General features: G+C 40.7%; 1 protein-coding gene across 1 annotated transcript in view; it reads right to left on the bottom strand.

Annotated features, from left to right (window-relative positions):
- Positions 1-9,353, bottom strand: part of SLC1A3 (solute carrier family 1 member 3) — a 99,942-nt gene extending 90,589 nt beyond the window's left edge. The window contains exons 1-2 of the mRNA XM_003407993.4: positions 9,251-9,353; positions 7,208-7,483 (exon numbers count right to left, since the gene is read on the bottom strand). Of these exons, the coding sequence (XP_003408041.1) occupies positions 7,208-7,388 (181 nt within the window). The 5' untranslated portion in view covers positions 7,389-7,483; positions 9,251-9,353. The remainder of the gene's footprint in view (positions 1-7,207; positions 7,484-9,250) is intronic.
- Positions 9,354-20,235: the final 10,882 nt, after the last annotated feature.

The following is a 20,235-nucleotide window of genomic DNA, read 5'->3' as shown; positions in this document are numbered from 1 at the left end:
AAAGATGTCATAGAAAAGTTGAGGTACATACAGTCTCTATGGACATTTGACCTGCTGAGAACTTAAGGAAATTATTTAAGGTTACAGGGCTTTAAGTGGCAGAACCTGGTATATAAACCTAGTAGAACTGTTAAATAAACCTATTATCTTATTTTGGACATGAAGAAATGGAGGTTGCTTTCAGAAATGGGACATAAACCAGGTTGTCTGACTCCAGAACCCAGAGCTCTAATCCACTCTGTTGTATTGGCTATATTCCCGCAATAGGAGGTAGCTCCTGGGAATGTGATTGAGAAAGTGGGAGAGAGGGCCATGGGCACACACGTCAGGGATTTGTCATCCCTGGCCTTGACAAGTTTTCTGTATTTTTGCTTCTGGGGGGGGAAGAAGGTGAAACAGAAGAAAATCAGGCTCTAGTTCTTATACTCTATGCCTGGGTCGCTTCTCCAGAGTGCAGGGGCTGCAAATCCACTGCTTCCCAGCCTCAAAGGCCTAGCCCTCCCTTCCAATCCTCTGCCCTGGAACCTCTGCTGAGGGCACGACCAGGAGAGGGCCTGCCTCAGACACCACCCTTCCCCCATCTTCCGGAAGCTCACTCTCTTCTTTCCCATTTGCAGGACGTGTTAAAAGAATGATAAATCTGAACCCAGAAGTTCAGCCACCATTTTTTGGATTCCTGTTGTTCAACTTCCTTGGCCAGGGAGCCGTGGTGGCACAATGGTTAAGTGCTCCGCTGCTAACCCACCAGCAGCTCCACCGGAGAAGGACATGGTGAGCTGCTTCCCTAAAGATTACAGCCTAGAAAACTCTGTGGGGCAGTTCTACTGTCATATGGGGTCACTATGAGTTGAAAATGACTCAATGGCACCTAACAAAACAACGACCTTTCAGGCAATGTCCCTCTGTCAGAAGGTTCTGTGAACTGAGATGATACTAGTACCATGCTGTCAGATGGTGCCCACTCCACTAATAGTTGGCTAGTTTGGCCCCTCTACTACTCAGTTCAGTCCAGCAGCTGATAGTAAATCATATTGATTAACCTGTTGGTCTGAGCTAACTGACTCAGATAAAAAAAAAAAAAAATAGATAGTGCAAATGTCTGAGGCATAGAATATCACTGTGTCATTTCTGAAATACGACTGCTTTCAGGCACATAGAATCGGGCCCTAGAATTAATACTGTCACTGAAGAGTAGCTTATGCAGTGGGATAACCTGATTCACTGACCATACCTCATTCAACGTACAAAGACAGTACCTGTCCTTATTCAGTCTGGAGGTCTTAGGGGTGCCTTCCAAATCTCTATCTGTTGTGAGGCCTCTTCCGCTGTATCTCCACGACAGCAGTATTCTGGCTTTCAAACACAGCATGTCCAAAACTGAACTTACTTTCACCACCTCAATCTTTGTCCTGTATTCTACTTTTGCTGGTGGTACCATCAGCCACTCAGTCACCTGAGCCAGAAACAGGGGCATCAGCCTACAGTCTGCCCTCTCTCAACCCTCGTATTTAATCAATTACCAAGCCTCCTGAGTGACCTTCTAAAGAGCTTTCAATTCTACCTCTCCTTTTCATCCCTACTGTTGATGTTTCAGTGCAGACTCTTAGCTAATTGCTGTAATAAAACTAGAATGGGTAGTCCCTGAGGGCATAAGTGTGGTGGATAAGACTATGAGCTCAGAGTCAGAATGGAGCCAGAATGAAGAATTTGAATCCTACTCGATATGCATCAGCCATATGGTAAGTATCTGAGCTTCAGTTTCTTCATCTGTAAAATGGGGATAATAAAATACTTCCCTTCCTGGGTTGTTATGATGATTCAATGAAGTTAACATACTTATAGCTCTTAAAACATTGCTTGGCACAAAATACACACTTTGTGTTATGCTATTATTGTTAGCAATTTATTCTTGATATAAGGATAGGTAAGGAAACTGAGGCTCAGAACTGTTAAATGCCTTCCTTAGGATCATCCAGTTACTAAATAATACAGCTGGCATATATGAATCCATAATGGCACACATAGGGCTCCCAGTGCAGCTGTTAGTAAGAACTTGGACCCTCCAAAGTACCACACACAGAAAGATGCCATGTTATATAGAACACTATGCATAGTATGGAAACCCTGGTGGCGTAGTGGCTGCTAACCATAACGGTCGGCTGTTTGAATCTGCCAGGCGCTCCTCAGAAACTCTACAGGGCAGTTCTACTCTGTCCTATAGGGTCGCTATGAGTCGGAATCGACTCGATGGCACTGGGTTTGGTTTGGTTTTTTTTTTTTTTTGGATGCGTAGTATGAGCTCATTTAAAAAAAATTTTTAGACTTAATTTGCAGACTTCTCTTTTACTACCTCTGAGCCTTGTATATCCTTTTGTCACCTTACTTTTCTTCTATCTCTCTCACTATATAACTTAAGGGCAGAAAATTCCCATTGGAAGCACAGGGCGAGGCACACAACACTTAGAATTTGTTAAAATGGTAACAGCATTGGATCTTAATAAAAAAAAAATTAACTTATTTAGTGGGGAATAGATTATAATAGTAAATAACAAATAATGTAGAAAAAAATTCAAACTACAAAAGATTTTTCAGAGGAAAATAATATTCCTTCTATCCCATTCCTTAGACACCTGGCTACTATCCCAAGAAGCCATGGTGGCCAGTTCCTTTGATATTCTTTCAGAGATATTCTAGAATTGCATTGAATTTTAGTGAATTTAAATTTACTGCCGAAGGGTACAAGGTGACTGGGAAAAATGCTTTATAAAAACTTGGTTAGTACGTTTTCTTTCCTGAGAAATCACCAATTTTAAATCCATAAAAATGGCAACCTAAATTTTTTTTTTTTTTTTTTGGTGGCAAGACCAACAGCAGAGAAAGATGCTAAGGTGTTCGTAAACTCCTCCAGGTAAAGCCACTGTCTCATGCCAAACAATTCTATTTACAGATTCTCAGCCCTTGAAGTTAATCTTTCTGACCCATTTCTTCATAATTCTGTGGCCTGAGATTTCATTTTTATTGTGCGATTCGTTCCCTGGACACGGAAAGAGTCTGTATTCTGTGACGCGATCATGACAAAGGTCTTTCTCTTTCTTTTGGCCAGATGTCTGAGGTCACCCTTACACAACTTACCACAGTATGAAAAGAGAAAGTGCTTCCTGGAGGAAGAAAGACAGTAACCACTTTTCTCCTCAGTGTGGTTTTTGTCTGACAGATGTCTGCAATTGCCCTGGAAGATACTCTCTTTAATAATGCACCCACTTAAAGAGACTGAATGCTTGGTACTGCCTTTTCTCGGGTTGCTAACCTGTTCCTGTTACTTTTGTCATAGTACAGTACATTTAGACTTTGATGCTGCTTAAAAATGACATTAGAAATGGCTTTCTTAGAAAAGATACCAAATTGCACAAGTCTGTGTCTAATAGAGGAAGTGGTCCTAAAATATTTACAATTCCCTACTTTATTCTAAAGATGTAGATTCATATGTCTTTACCCCTCCCCATAATATTTTTCTAGTTCCATGTCCCTGTGTTAAATGGACATTCATTTTACTTCCAAAAGACAAAACAAAACAGACTAAATAAAAAATTCACCCCAATACATAGGTTTTTTTCCAGCCTTTTTTTACTAAGAGCAATCAAAAGCCAAGAATTTGAACTCTAATAGCAATAGTTCATCGCATCTCTTTTTTCAGGAAAATAACTATTTTTTTCCCTTTGTTAGCATCTTTACCATTTTTCCTCTCTATGCTGTAGCAAGTAAATTAAGGAGTTGATGTCCAGACATGGTATCCCTAGTATTTTGGGGGGCTGATGTTGACATGCTGAGATAAGTTAAATAGAACCTTTGTTTCCACTGGGCCCTCCATGGGAGATGCACCAAAGACAGCTGACTGGCCTCTTCCTTTTCCCCTAAATCTGTTTGCTACTAAATTGTCTGTTTGCTATTCCAAGTCTTTGGTGTAGGCTCAGTGGTCTCCCTGACTGTCAATGAACTCTTTTTAGTTGTTTCTTTGTTAGTGCCTTCTTGTTGCTTCTCAGTTTCCACCAGTAAAGGGCATCCAGCCAGTTTATCTACCCCAGCTCAGCCAACTCTTACTGAAGTTCTGAAGTTTTCACAGATCTGAGGAAAAGCTTCATTGGGTTAAGAAAAGATTCCAGAACTCCTGGAGAAATTGGACTTTTAAATTCTGGCATTCTCTTCATTCTGTTGGTGATATCATTTCTTTGTAGTAATCACTTAGGAGCTTCCGTCTCCACCGCTCTGCTTTTCATGTTCAGGCTTCATTATTTTCCATTCCTCAATTCTGCAGTTGAAATCTTTCTGTTCTAGAAAGTGACCTCTCCTGGTGGTACCACTTTGAACAGGCTTTTCTGCAACTTTTTCCAATATACTGCATATTACTGAACTCTATTATTATATATCTGGGATTGAAAAATAAATAATTCATTGTATTTATTAAATGAATGCAAGGGATGTGGCTTAATCATTTGCAGGAGAATTATAAATTTTCTGCTGAGTTTAATTGTGTAAATCAGATAGTAAAATGATAATGCTATGTGACTACATTTAGCACTGCTTGTTAATGGGTCTCCTCCAAGACAGCAGCATTTCTTCTCCTGGCACTTCTCACAAGATGGCAGCTAGTCAGCAGAGCAGAGAGACAGGGCGGCAGAGTAGTTAAGAGCATGGCCTCTGGTGCTAGACAGCCTGGGTTTGACTTCCAGCTCTAGCACTTACTAGCTGTGTGACTTTGAGCAAGTTGCTTGATCTCTCCAGGCTCTTTTCTGTAGTGTGAAGAAAAGCTTAGTAATGGTACCTACCCACTCATTTCATAGGCTTGTTGCAGACAAATTGAGCTAATACAGTGAAATCTGTGAGAGCCGGAACTCAGTGGGACTGCCTTGTTTTTCTGGGTCTTGCAAGCTTTCTGCCTTTGACAGGGTCCAGTCTTAACTATTTTTCTATCGCTGTCTATTAGTGGAAAATATTTGAGTTTCCTTCTCTCACAGGTTTCCACCTTTCGCAGGTTTTGGCTTGTGCAGGTTTTACTATATATGCAAAACATCTAGAGAGGAGCTGGAAAAGTAAGACTATATAAATGCTTGCTATATTATTATTCAGCTATTGCTTGGGTTAACAGTGACTGACCGAAAGCAAAAAATGAGGTGAGTATATTACATTTTACATTGACTTCAAGGACAATGTCATAGCACTGAAATTCTCTGAGGAATATATTCAAACCCGGTGTCATGGATTGAATTATGTCCCCCTAAAAACATGTGTATCAATTGTGCTGGGCCATGATTCCCAGTATTGTGTAATTTTCCTTTATCTTGTAAATCTTGCCTCTGTGACGTTAATGAGAGAGGATGGGCAGCAGTTGTGTTGGTGAGACAGGACTCAGCCTACAAGTTTGGATTGTGTCTTGAGGCAATCTCTTGAGACATAAAAGAAAGAAGCAGGCAGAGAGATGGAGAACCTCGTATCACCAAGAAAGCAGTGCCAGGAGCACAGCGCATACTCTGGACCTGGGGTTCCTGCGCGAAGAAACTCCTAGTCTGTGGGAGGATTGATGAGAAGGCTGACAGAGAGAGGAAGCCTTCCCCTGGAGCTGACACTCTGAATTTGGACTTTTAGCCTACTTTACTGCGAGGAGATGTTTCTCTTTGTTAAAGCCATCCACTTGTGATATTTCTGTCATAGCAGCACTAGACGACTAAGACACCGGGGAACCTATTTAAGAAAAGCAATAACTTCTCTGGGTCAAACAGGACATTTTCTCTTTGAACATCTCTAAAATTAATGAATAGTCATTAATTACCAATAATTACTAAAAGGAGCCAAAGATGTTGAAATGGGAAATATTTGAAGTCTTGCGATGACCTGGAAACCCTGGTGGCGTAGTAGTTAAGTGCTACGGCTGTTAACCAAAAGGTCGGCAGTTCGAATGCACCAGGTGCTCCTTGGAAACTCTATGGGGCAGCTCTACTCTGTCCTACAGGGTCGCTATGAGTCGGAATCGACTCGATGGCAGTGAGTACGATGACCTATACTTTCCTGATATATTTCTATTTGTTTGCAACTTAAGAATCCTTTTTTTTCTTGGGAGGGGGTATAAAGTTATAATTATATTTCTATGCTACATGAAAATTTTATATTATATGTAATTATGAATCTTAATTTTTATTAAGTCACTACCTCTTTATAGTCAATAGAGATCCTGGCAAGCTCAAAGGTTGAGATTCAAGCTACATGAATGTCTTTTTAAGGCAAACTGGTAGAAATTTAAGTTAGAGCAGTTTTTACAAATGACATTGGCTTACATGTTCATCGACCTAAGGATTTCTGTATTGGTTTGGTCAAAAATTCCAAGTAAGCTGTTTTCTTCCAGCAATCTTTTAAAGTAGGATCAATGCCACCTGCACGTAATAAACTATAACTTCAGATACCAATAAACCAAACAAAATAATAATGTTTTATTAGTACAGATTGCTGTCAACAATGCTTCAAAAAGGGTACAGTTGTTAATGGCAGGCACTGAGATGCAATGAATGAAAGAGAACTGGGTCAACAATTTTTCCAATTCACCTTTCCAGTTACTGGGTGAGAGAGTAAAAACACTTAAAAGATTCAGCCTGCCTAAATGTTGATACTTGGCTTCGAGTCAGCACCAGTTAGAATTTAATTAATATTAGGTAATGTGCATAAATTCAGAATATATGAACAGAAACTTGTGTTCTATTTTTTAAATCTGTTCACCCCCCTCCAATAAAACTATAAAAGGCTTCTGCAGAGTATCTCATTTTGAGTGTACTAATTGTATAAGTTAGTTTTAAGTGAAAGTGACGTTGTATAATCATTACATTTTGACTACAGTCTATCCCACTTTCTTCTTGTTGATATTTAACTGCTCATGCCTAATGATTAAATTATCCTTTCTTTTGTCCTTAGATGAGATTGAAAAAACATTTATTTCCCTTCTCAACACAATCGATTTGCATAACGCCTAACGATGCTTCTTTCAGATTCCCACATTGACCACACATTGCTGCAAACATGCCAACAAACTGCCACTATTAAAAAAAAAAGAAAATCTGAATTCCCACAAATCAGTCCATCTGATAATGTTGGCAGGCAGCCAGATGGCCCACAGAAACAAGATACAGTTTTGTGATTTTTGGTTTTTTTTGATCCGATGACTTACCCACAATGACAGCAGTGACAGTCAGCAGCACAAAGGCGTTCCGAAACAGGTAATTTTTAACATCCTCCTTTGTGATGTTCTGCACTTTCTTCTTGGCCAAGAGTGTGCGTTTACGAACTCCTCGCTGCAACCTCTCCATCCGTCCCCCGATCTTGGGCTCTTCTCCATTGCTTTTAGTCATATTTTACTGCTCTGTAAGTGTCTCTTCTTTGCACTTCAGTGTGTCGGAATCACCCCCAGAAAGTCAAAGCTCCTCTTTGGTGTTAGAGCACACAACTAGAACAGGAGAGAAAGAGAGGAGCGTTACAGCCTAACCAAACCCAAACCAAACCCAGTGCCGTTGAGTCAATTCCGACTCATAGCGACCCTATAGGACAGAGTAGAAATGCCCCATAGGGTTTCCAAGGAGCGCCTTGGCATATTCGAACTGCCGAACCTTTGGTTAGGAGCCATAGCATTTAACCACTACAGGGGTGAGAAATTCTCTCTGCTCCACACCAACGCAAGTTGCTGGTAAACTGCCTGATCTCAGCAGGAATCATGGACTGGAAGGTGGCAATGCCAGGTTTCAAGACTACAATGTGCATGTTTTACTGGACCACGTGTGAGAAATGTACATAAATCCAGAATATATGAACAGAAACTTGTGTTCTATTTTTTAAATTCATCCACCCCCCTCCAATAAAAAGGCTTCCCCAGAGCTGGGCCTGACTGAGTACCCCCTATGCTACCCCCAGAACCCAGCCTTGGACATGCAATGAATGTCCAATTGAACTACATGCACAGGAAGGGCTCAATAATTGCTTGATGGCTTGTTTTATATACACGGTGAAGGCATAACCATGTCAATAAAATGTATGATATTTGGCAGTTGAGGTCTTTCTATTATATAAAGTGTCTATTTTCTTAAGAAAAAGAAACCATGATAATATCAATTAATAAATATGATAAACACACATACACACAAGTGCCCTTAGGACATGGGAAATGTATTTATTTTACAGGATGATTTTTTTCATTTTTTCCACAAAATAAAGTGCTTTGGGTAAAAAAAAAAAAACAAAAAACAGAACCCATTGCCATCGAGGCAATTCCGGCTCATAGCGACCCCAGAGTGCTTTGGGTACATCTGTAAATTATCAGAAATCATAATTCCTTTTCATTTTTTATTACAAATAGAAGTACAAAGTAGCATTTGTCTTCGTGACAAATATGCTGGAGTCGTCTGAGGACTCTACCACTAACTTCGAAGTATTTTAGAATTTTGGATTTCTAGAACAAATGAAACGAATCCAACTTTCATTCCTAACATTACAGCGCCTGGTTTTTAGTTTCTTTAAAGTGCTCTTTCAAATATATCCAAGCAAATCTTTTTCCTTGGTGGAAATCAGCGGTCTGAAGGAGCCAGGGATTCCTCCAGCTGCTTTACAAGATTTCGAATCCACAGTCTCTCCCTTGATCAATCTGAGTGAAAATCAGGCGTGCCTGTGGACGTGTGTGTCTGGCAACGCCAGCAGCCAGCGTGTGCGTCCGTGGGGGGAGGTAACTGGAAACCCAGGGACTCCTCGGAAGCGTTTGGCAAATCCAAGTGTGGAAAAAAGGTCCCGTCTTAACTGTTTTGACTTTTAAGTAAAATTACAGGTTGGGGTCAGTTATAATAAGACCTCCAACTTGTTTAAGACTTCACACCAGATTAAAAGCTTAGCGAGATGTGAAGGACAGAAGGGAGAGATCAGATTTATGTGAATCTGTGATTTCCTTTACCAGTCACTTTTAAACAGATCAGCTCAGCCTTGATTCTTCTCGAAATTAACCACAATCTGCCTCCAATCCACCCTGAATTACTCAACCCCAGATTAAGAGAGGACCCGACATAACTCGACACCACATGCTGCCTACATTAAATTACTAACAGGGACTTTATCTACCAAAATGGCTAGCTTTTACTCTCGATAGTCCTCAGCTTGGGGAACAAAATAATACATTGGCAAAGAAATGGGAGGGGAAATTATACCCAGCAGCAACACAGGACTCTACACTTACCTTTGCGGGTTTCGTAACGGGTGGAAGAAACCCCGGGCAAATGACAAGGTGAATTCCCCAGCAGGTACGACGGAGTTCCTAAACGCGCTGAGCGGCAGCCTGGCTCTGACAATATGCATGTGCTCGGAAACTGCAAGCTACTATCGAGGCAACTTAAGAAAAGGGGAGGAGTCTGTGCCGGGCCAAGGGGAGGGGGGAAAATGAGAACACCACGGGAAAGGAGGGGGAGTCCCGAGGTTTCTGGAATATTGATTAATCTTGGCACGCTGCAAACATGCTTGCTGGCTTTGTTTTGCTCCTTAGACCACTTTCACGCTTAGTCAGTTCACTTTCATTAGAAATGCAAAAGCGGGTCCGGGAAGAATTGAAGAATAAAGCACACACAGACTCAGAAAAGCTGGAAGTCCTGATTAGAACGTTTCAAAGCAGACTTTTCTAAGGCTAACTTTAATGATTTCACTTTATTGCAGGTTTCCTCCCCTTAAAGAAACACGACAGCGTGTGCTCTTTTGCCTGGTTGTACGACTGTTACGAAAGAGTCCCTCTTTTTAGATCTGGGAAAATAACTGACATTTCTTGGGAAGACCCGGAACGCAATCAAGTACGGAGGGGGGAAAAAATGCTTACTCTAATTCTCTTAACTTTGCGTAAAGTTACTCAAAACACAAGATGAGACATGCCTCTATTTTAGCAATTTCAACTACATTGCAACAAATCTGATTGAGCTCAAACGGCCTGGATGCAAAAGTAAGAAACACAAAGAGATCAAGACTTTGCTAAACTATAAAGAGCATTTTAGGCCCCAAAGTACAAATGCATATGTGAAGCGTCTGCGGTTCCAACAGTTCAGCTGCTTTCAGATGCCACAATTTTTAAAAGATGCTAAGTTGTTTTGTTCTCCCCTCCACCACCACCATTTTTAGGAGTTAGAAAATTCTCATTGCCTTGAAAACACATATAACTTGCACCTCTAATTCATTTTCTTTAAAAGGAAAATAGATTTTAGAAAGAAGTTATTTTTTTTAAGCCTGGCCCACTTTCAAAACTTGCCTAGCAGATGAAGAAAAGAGTTCAATAGAAACAGAAACTCATACCAAAAATCACAGCCAGAGTTCTGTATTCTTGTTCATTAAATCTCATATTCCCCGTGCAAAACCTGCCCAACTCTTGTGTCTGTCTGCTATCCGACAAGGAAATATGTCTTTATCCCCCTTTAGCAAAGCCAGGGAGAATACCATGAAATGTCTCCTGCCAGCTTCAACTGCTCCCCATATGGCCTTTCCAACGTCTGCTGGTTGGAAAGCAATGGCGAACCATGGAAATGCTTTACGATTACAAATTAGCACGTTATAACAACTTTCTGATTTGGCATCGTTCTAAGAGTTCATTGAAAATACATACTTTTGACAGCCTCAGTCTTCAGCCATCTTTCCCTTCCTCTGATCTCCTGTGTCAGTATCTCTACCACATGGTGTAATAATTATACTCTGTCTTGTATAGTTTACCTTTTAAAATCATGCTGTGCTTTGGCTTCTCATCTTAATTGTAAGTTCTTTAACGGCAAGAACCTGCCTTATGTCTGATACATAACAAACATTAAGTAAACTTTATACATGGTTGATATAATATAAGGGCATGAAACATAATAGAGGGTCAACAAAAAACTGGAAGACCCTCCATGAGATGGATTGGCACAATGGCTGCAACAACGGGCTCAAACACAGCAACGATTATGAGGACAGCGCAGGGCCAAGCAGCATTTTGTTCTATTGTACATAAGGTCACTATGAGTTGGAAACGACTCCACGGCACTTAAAACATGATACAAAATGCTTTTCAACCTTCCGTATTTAAACAAAAACTATCTGTTTTGCTCTTGGCATCCCTGGCCTGGATGCACAGAGCAGGTCTCATTTCTCAATACCATGACTACTTTTTTTAAAAGCATTTATTTACTACATCAGCTCCCATCTGAGCCATGGGTTTAGGACTAACTTGTCCACATTCCTTGTAGAAGTGACTTGTATTTCAAAAGAACTTTAAAGAGAAATCTGATGATTTTAAATGGAGTTTCAAGCTTAGTGGCATTTCCATTTTTTATTCCTTAGGCTAAAAAAAAAAAGCGAGGGGGGAGGAGTTGCTGGAAAACCACAGTTTGACTAACATAGAGATTGGAAGGTCCTCCAACTCCCTCTTCTTGTTCCTTTTTTTCTACTTCCTAAAGCTTAGTTAAAACCATTTCATTATTTTAGTTTGCGCAGACTTTATGGGACCCCAGTTTACCCTGGAGAGGGGAAATAATTCCCCACTGGAAGTTTTGTTGGCTGTAATAAAACCCAATGAGAAAATGAGATGCAAAGAGTCTCAGTTCAGAGTTATCCGAATTACAAGGTGTTAGTCTGGGGGGAAGTAGTGGGAATTGCTTTCTTTAAGCACTACTTTCTCTTTTGGGAAGCTATGGTAATAATGCCCTGGGGGCAACCCGGGTTTTCTCAACACATTTCTACCTTTTCCCTTTACTTTATAAGTATGCCCTGTCAGCTTTAAAACATTTTTTTCCTCTTCTTAGAGACACCATAAATGAAAGATCAAGGAATTATGAACAAGTCTCTATATGTTGTATTTCATTTAAAGCGACTTGATAGTAGGGGGCACAAATCCAGGGAATCATATTAACTTTAATATTCCAGAATGGAAATATATATATATATATATATATATATATATATATATATATATATATATATATATATATATATATAACAAATACTGCTCCTTTTGAAAAATCTGCCAAGATTTTTCTTTGGACATTCTATTATTAAGTATATTGTAGGTAAATTCTTCGTTTTGGAGAAAAATGTCGCTATAACAAGAGACAGAGTTCCTGGATGGTCCAAATGGTTAACGCCCTTGACTCCTAACTGAAAGGTTGGAGGTTCCACCCAGAGGTGCCTCGGAAGAAAGGCCTGGTGTCTACTTTCAAAAAATCAGCCATTGAAAATCCTATGGAGCACAGTCCTACTCTGACACTCGTGGGGTCACCACGAGTCAGAGTCAACCTGACAACAACTAGTGCTGGTATAACAAGAAACAATTACATCCAACCCATTCTTAAATGGGACATCCTCATCAGTTAGTTTTAAGTATGAGGCATCGTTATAATAAACAAGTGCTGATCTTAACATAGCTGGAAAACATTACATTTCAGCATCTAAGATTAGGGAATTTGGATTGATTGGATTTTTTTTTTTTTAAGAAGAACCTTGATTAGAAAATCTTTTTAACATTTAATGAATATTCTCAACTTTCGTTTTGAATTTCATGAGGACGTTTTTTAATTCTTGTTCAAATAACTCATACTTTAGGATTGTAAGGAATATCAATTCTCCTCCTACAATTTGGAAATTGTAGGATGTTAAGACAATAAATAAGTCCTAACTTGATACCAAGGTGTAATAATTAAGTACTAGAGGTAGTAGCTGCAGAAGTAGCAGCAAAACAACAAAAAAAGCAGTGGTAGATTCTGGTCACTTGGAGTTTAACAGACTGGGTTTTATTTTAAACATATACAAGGACTGAAAAATCCAACTGCAGAGAGGTGAACTATAATTAACCTTCATAATATTCATCCATCCATCCATTCATTCATTCAACAAACACAGAGCAGCTACTGTGCTCCAAATACTGGTTCCTTTCTTCAAAGGAGGAAACCCTGGTAGGATAGTGGTTAAGCGCTACCGCTGCTAACCAAAAAGGTCGGAAGTTTGAATCCACCAGGCACTCCTTGGATAACTCTACTGGGCAGTTCTATTCTGTCCTATAGAGTCGCTATGAGTCAGAACTGACTCAACAGCAATGGGTTTGGTTTTGGTTTGGTTTTCTTCAAGGAGCTCGTAAACACACATCTGTAATTATTACATAGTAGTCTATGGGAGCTAGAAACCCTGGTGGTATAGTGGTTAAGAGTTCCGCTGCTAACCAAAAGGTTGGCAGTTCGAATCTACCAGGTGTTCTTTGGAAAATCTATGGGGTAGTTCTACTCTGTCCTATAGGGTTGCCAAGAGTTGGAATTGACTCCACGGCAATGGGTTTTTTTTTTTTTTTCAGTCAATGGGAGGGCGCCACAGAGTTATAGGACCTCTCTGTGTTGAGATCTGTGTACCAGTCTTCCCAGAAGATTGAGTGTTCCTTGAAGGAAGGAGCTGTGCCTGGCTCACCATTGTGTACGCGGTATCTAGCATGATGCCTGCACACAGCAGCCATAGTGTGGCGTGGCAGGGAAGGAGTAGGGGGTCTATTGATGGAGAAGTCAGCAAGGAGCACATAAAGCACTAAATTAAAGAACTTGAGCCCTGCTTCTAGGCTATGGGGAGAGGCAAGTTTTAAGCACAGAAGTGATTTTAATTTTATCTAGATACAAGTATGGATTATGCCTGAATGTAAACAAAAAGGAAAACCAACTGGACCAATAAGCAACATCGTGATAAATGGAGAAAATATTGAAGTTGTCAATGATTACATTCTACTTGGATTAACAGTCCATGTCCATTGAAACAGCAATCAAGAAATCAAATGAGGAATTGCATTGAGCAAATTTGCTGCAAAAGATCTTTTAAAAATTTAAAAAGCAAAGATGTCATTTTGATGACTAAGGTGTGCCTGACCCAAGGCATGGCCTTTTCAATAGCCTTATATGCGTGTAAAGTCTGAGCAATGAAACAGAAAGAATTGATGCATTTGAATTGTGTTATTGGCAAAGAATATTAAATATATAGCAGACTGCCAGAAGAATGAACAAATCAGCCTTAGAAGAAATACAACCAGAATGCCTCTTAGAAGTGACAATGGCGAGACTTTGTCTTGCTTACTTAGGACACTCATCAGGAATGATTAGCTGCTAGAAAAGGACGTCACACTTGGTAAAGTGAACGGCCAGTGAAGATAAGGAAAACCCTCAATGAGATAGATTGACACGGTAGCCACAACAACAAACTCAAACACATGAATGAAGATGGCGCAGAACTGGGTACATTAAAAAAAAAAGATTCCCTTGAAAAATACAGATGGTCCCACAATATTGAGGCCCTTCAGAGGACAGACAGATATTGAGTAGAGGCTGCCTCCCCTGGATGGTGGGTACTCTCCAGGTCACTTGGTCTGCCTCTTATTTATCATCACATTTCTCTAGAACGTTTTGATGTTTTGACCTGTAGTGTGGTTTAAAAGAGGAGGTCTGGGCAGGGGCAGAGAGGCCCACTGAACTGCAGCATGAAGGAGTAGCAGAGCAGAAAAACACCCTAAATAGATGCTCAAATCGTAGAACATTATATCAAGCATTTTTATCACAAGTTAGATAAGAGCTGAAGATAACGATGACTTAAAATTTTTTTCACACATTTTCACCCCGTTAAAACTAAAGATGATGTGCTTTTTAATGACAATGTCACAAGTGTTATTGTTATTAACTCTTCCACTCGTCTACCAGTTTTCTTACTGTGGTGGTTTGCATGTTGCTGTAATGCTGGAAGCTATGCCACTGGTATTTCAAATATCAGCAGGGTCACCCATGGTAGACAAGTTTCAGCGGAACTACTAGACTAAGACAGACTAGAAAGAAGAACCTGGTAATCTGCTTCTAAAAAAACAGGCAGTGAAAACCTTATGAATAGCACTGTACCAAAAAGAATTGGTTGGTGTTCAACCATTTCAGGAGGTAGCATATGATCAAGAACCAGTGACAATGAAGAAAGAAGTCCAAGCTGCACTGAAGGTATTGGTGAAAAGCAAGGCTCAAGAAATTGACAGAACACCAATTGAGAAGTTGCAACAAACAAATTCAGCCCTGGAGGCTCTCACTCTTCTATCCCAAGAAATTTGGAAGACAGCTACCTGGCCAACCAATTGAAGAGATCCATATTTGTGCCCTTTCCAAAAAAAGGTGATCCAACACAGTGCAGAAATTATCAAACAATATCGCCAATATCACACACGAGTAAAATTTTGCTGAGGATTATTCAGAAGTGGTTGCAGTGGTACATTGACAGGAACTGCTAGAAATTCAGATGAGGATTCAGATGAGGACGTGGAATGAGGGGTATCATTGCTGATGCCAGATGGATCCTGGCTGAAGGCAGAGAACACCAGGAAAGGGTTTACCTATGTTTTATCGACTACAAAAAGGCATTCGACTGTGTGGATCATAAGAAGTTATGAATAACATTATGAAGAATGGGAATTCCAGAGCACTGAATTGTGCTTGTAAAGAACCTGTATGTAGACCAAGAGGTGGTTGTTCCAACAGAACAAGGGGATAATGCATGGTTTAAAATCAGGAAAAGTGTGTGTCAGGGTGGTATCCTTTCACCATACTTATTCAGTCTGTATGCTGAGCAAGTTATCCGAAAAGCTGGACTATATGAAGAAGAACTGGGCATCAGTTTTGAAGACTGATTAACAACATGTGATACACAGATAACACAACCCTACTTACTGAAAGCAAAGAGGACTTGAAGCCTCACTATGATAAAGACCAAAGACCACAGCCTTCACTATGGATTATACCTTAACATAAAGAAAACAAAAATCCTCATAACTGGACCAACAAGCAACATAATGATAAATGGAGAAAGTATTGAAGCTGTCAAGGATTTCATTTTGCTTGGATCCACAATTAATGCTCATGGAAGCAGCAGTCAACAAATCAAAGGATGTATTGCACTGGTAAATATCCTGCAAAAGACCTCTTTAAAGCGTTAAAAAACAAAGATGTCACTATGAGGACTAAGGTGCGGCTGTCCCAAGCCTTGGTATTTTCAATCGCCTCATATGCATGTGAAAGATAGGCAATGAATAAGGGGAACTGAAGAACTGATACCTTTGAATTATGGTGTTGGTGAAGAAAATTGAATATACTTATGGACCGCCCAAAGAACGAGCAAATCTGTCTTGGAAGAAGCAACCAGAGTGCTCTGTAGAAGTGAGGATGGCAAAACTTCGTCTCACGTGCTTCGGACGTGTTATCAGGAGGGACCAGTCTCTGGAGAAGGGCATCATGTTTGGTAAAATAGAGAGTCATCGAAAAAGAGGAAGCCCCTCAACAAGATGGATTGACACAGTGGCTGCAACCATGGGCTCAAGCATAGCAACAATTGTGAGGATGGTTCAGGACCAGGCAGTGTTTTCTTCTGTTGTGCTTAGGGTTGCTGAGAGTTGGAACTGACTTGACAGTACCAAATAACAAGGACAATTGTTGTTAATTATTACTTATATTGTGAAATGGCATTTTTCCCAGTTGCACAAAAGGAGCCAAATCTCTGTAAGACCAGAGTCTAGGTTTAGTTGAGAAAGATCATGTATGTTACTTGGAATTAATGCCTTCAGCAGGTTAGCAATAATAATAGCCAATTTTTTTTAGAGGGCTTTATAGCTTTATCAGCACTTTTACACATATTATCTCAGTTAGTCTTCCTGACATCACTTTGAGGTACATTCTACTATTAAAAAACAAAAAAAAACCACTGCCGTTGAGTCGATTCTGACTTACAGCAACCCTATAGGACAGAGTAGAACTGCCGCATAGAGTTTGCAAGGAGCGCCTGGCGGATTTGAACTACCAACCTCTTGGTTAGCAGCTGTAGCACCTAACCACTACGCCACCAGGGTTTCCTATTCTATTATTACTGACCCTCTATAAGCAGATGTTGAAATGGAGTTTCTTTGGAATTAAGCAACTTGCCCAGCATTACACAACCAGTGAGTGACAAGAGTTCTTAACAATTCTTAGAACTTCGATTTTCTGTCTTTTTCCCAAAAGAAGTCCCTGTAGCTTTTATTAAAGACCAATAGGAGAGAGAATAATGAACATTGAAAGGAAGGCCCACTATGTGTATGAGCCCTGGGTGGTGCAAATTGTTTATGTGTTTGGCTACTATCTGAAAGGCTGGAGGCGTGAGTCCACCCAAGGGTGCCTCAAAAGAAAGGCCTGGCAATCTACTTCCAACAAAATCAGCCATTGAAAACCCTCTGGAGTACAATTTTACTCTGGCACATATGGGGTCACCATGAGTCAGTTTTTTTTTTTTTTTTTGGTGTTTTTACGAACTGCATACCAACAGTCTGGAAGATGGGGCAGTACTGGCAATGTTTTGTTCTGTTGTACATGGAGTCGCCATGCGTTGGAGCTGACTGAACAGCAGTTGACAACAACCACCATCTGCTGTTTGAGAAGAGTGCCTCCTTTAGAGTGTGTGTATTCTCCAGGGAAGACAACTGTAAATTTTCCCACTCTTCACATCCCTGGCAAGGTTAGAAACCTCTCCTGTGTGCTCCCAAAGCCCTGTGGACTTAAATTTCCAGAGCAATTAGAGTTCCGTGCTGTGGTTGCCCCTCTGTAGTCTGTGGGCTCTTTGAGAACAGGGCCTGTGTTGATCACTGCTGCATACATACTCAGTGACCCGTAGAGAAGTGTTCCGAAAGAGCTAAAGAGTGTGAATAAACAGACACCACACAGTCACGAACAGGAGAGACTGTATCAATCCATCTCCAACCCTAAGATCTGGGAAAAGGAGATCGGTAACGGGTGGTACAAATGAAAGTTTGGAGGTTTGAGTCCATCAGAGGCACCTCAGAAGAAAGGCCTGGCAATCTACTTCTGAAAGATCAGCCATTGAAAACCCTATGGAGCACAGCTCTGACACGCGTGGGGTGGCCATGAGCCAGTCAACTCAATGGCAACTGGTAGGTAGAACATCAAATTAAAAAAAAAAAAAGTTAATGATTTTTTTTTTTTCAATCTTGACAATATAAAATAGATCCAAGTGGGGCTGCTTTAGTTGAAGGGATGGAGGTGGGGCGGGGTCAGAGTCTACCCCAGTGTCCCTCCCCTCTCCTCTAGATAGGACTCTGAGACACCTCCTCAATCCATGGATTCCACCCACCATGGTTTGAACACAAGAAGGGATGAGGAGTTAAGCCAGCTCACGTCATAACGACTTAGCGCCCATGCTCAGGTTTAGAACTCAGGTCCCTTGACGCTTGGTCCTATTGTGTTTTCAATCATTTACCCACATGCCCCTACCTCCCAACCCAATTCTGAATGTCATCTGTAAAATGAGGCTTGACTAGATTATTTTTCTGAAGTCCCGTTCTCTTTTAACCTTCTGTGATTCCAAACCATGTCATGCCAATAACGGGCTTGTTGTATCCACTTTGGTCTATTTGGTTAGGGACACAGATTTTTGTACACGCTCAATGATTAATGGCTTTTCATTAGGTTTCCCTGCCACAAATTAAACACAAACATATAAACAGTCACCAAAAGGAGCTTATTGAAGGGCACGGATTTTATGAAGCACAGTGATGACATGAATCTTTTATAAGTGCTGGTATAGAATCATAATTACAGCAATCAAGACAGACACACATCTTTTGTAGGAGAAAAAGTAATTAAAATTTAAAAGCACACAGCTCAAAGTTGCCATCACAAAAACGACTATTATAGCAACTATTTCGCATTTGGACATTTTTTTGGCAGGAGGTCTTGGCATTGTTTATTGTGAGTCAGAAACAGGCACTGAGAAAATATGCAAATTTTTTAAGCAAGAGAAAATGCAGCTTCGAGTTGAGAAAACAGGGCGAATGGTGGAAACTGTCTGGACCTTAAACACAAATTAACCTTAGCGGATGAAATGATTTTTGGTCACTGGTTGCTGTTATAACAATGTGGGGGCGAGGTCAGAATAAAGCTAGTTTACCATTTACAGCATACGTTAGAGATTGGTGCAGTGTTCTAGGTCAAATTCCATTTTCTGCCCTGTATCTATGGACTGGTTCTAAGCCCAAAGGCCAGGGAAGAAGTCCTACTGAATGCTTAAAATTTCATTGTTCTTGGCTAGGCAGAGGAATTGCTATCGTCTCATGAGACAGTTCACCTCTGGGTCATGAAAGAGGCAAAGACCAACCTCCTTCTTGACCCAGGGCCTCCCCATGCAGGATCACACCGGCTAAAACAAAACGAACACGGGATGGCCAGTTTGCTCATGCCAATAGGCCTCAATTTTAAGAGTCTTTACTTCTACTGGGGAAACCCTTGCGGCATAGTGGTTGAGAGCTACGGCTGCTGACCTTTGGCTGCTAACTAAAAGGTCGGCAGTTTGAATCCACCAGGTGCTCCTTGGGAACTCTATGGGGCAGTTCTGCTCTATCTGATAGGGTTACTGTGAATCGGAATCGACTCAACGGCAATGGGTTTGGCAATGGGTTATTTCTCTTGGAGCTACACAAGTCCAGTGGGTTCTCCAAAATCTCTTAATATCAGTAGGTGAAACCAGGGGAGGCAACGTAGCATTGAAGAAAATACACTGAGACTGGAGTTTGGAGATCTGGGTTTGTAAGCTTGAGCAAAATATTGTGGTCCTTGTGTTTCAAGGAGTTCCTATGTGGTGAAAAAGGTTAACACACTCTGCTGCTAATCAAGGGGTTGGAAGCTCACGTCTACCCAGACACACCTCATAAGAAGTTTGGTGATCTACTTACAAAAAACATCAGCCATTACGCACCCTAGAGAGCACAGTTCTGTTCTGACACACATGGGATTGCCGTGAATCAGTCTACCCAACAGCAACTGGTTCTGGGCTTCAAATGTTTTAAAACCCTTTGTTCAAGTAAATCTCATTATGAAACGTCAACAATACGACACATCCGCTATAAGCCTGAAGTGGGAGTGGGGAGCCTAGAGCCTCTAGTCTTGTCCTTTCTCTGGCTTCCTGTTTCTCTCCCTCTCCCATGGTCAGCATTGGACCCTGAGTCAGCTCTGAGTTGCCAGGATGCAATGTGGAAATTAGACCAGGTAACACGAAGTACTCAAATTCCAAAAATAGTATTTCCATAAGCTAGAATAACCTCTGAGGAAAAGATAAAAGGCATCGAGTGGAACTCTATGAAGTCTGCATTATTAGCAATATCTCAATTAATAAACTCTGAGGAGG

The sequence above is a fragment of the Loxodonta africana genome, chromosome 2 (genome assembly GCF_030014295.1).
Source record: "Loxodonta africana isolate mLoxAfr1 chromosome 2, mLoxAfr1.hap2, whole genome shotgun sequence".
NCBI classification, from domain to species: Eukaryota; Metazoa; Chordata; class Mammalia; order Proboscidea; family Elephantidae; genus Loxodonta; species Loxodonta africana.
The sequence above is the reverse complement of the archived record's forward strand: the minus strand, read 5'-3'. Positions and strand labels throughout refer to the sequence as shown.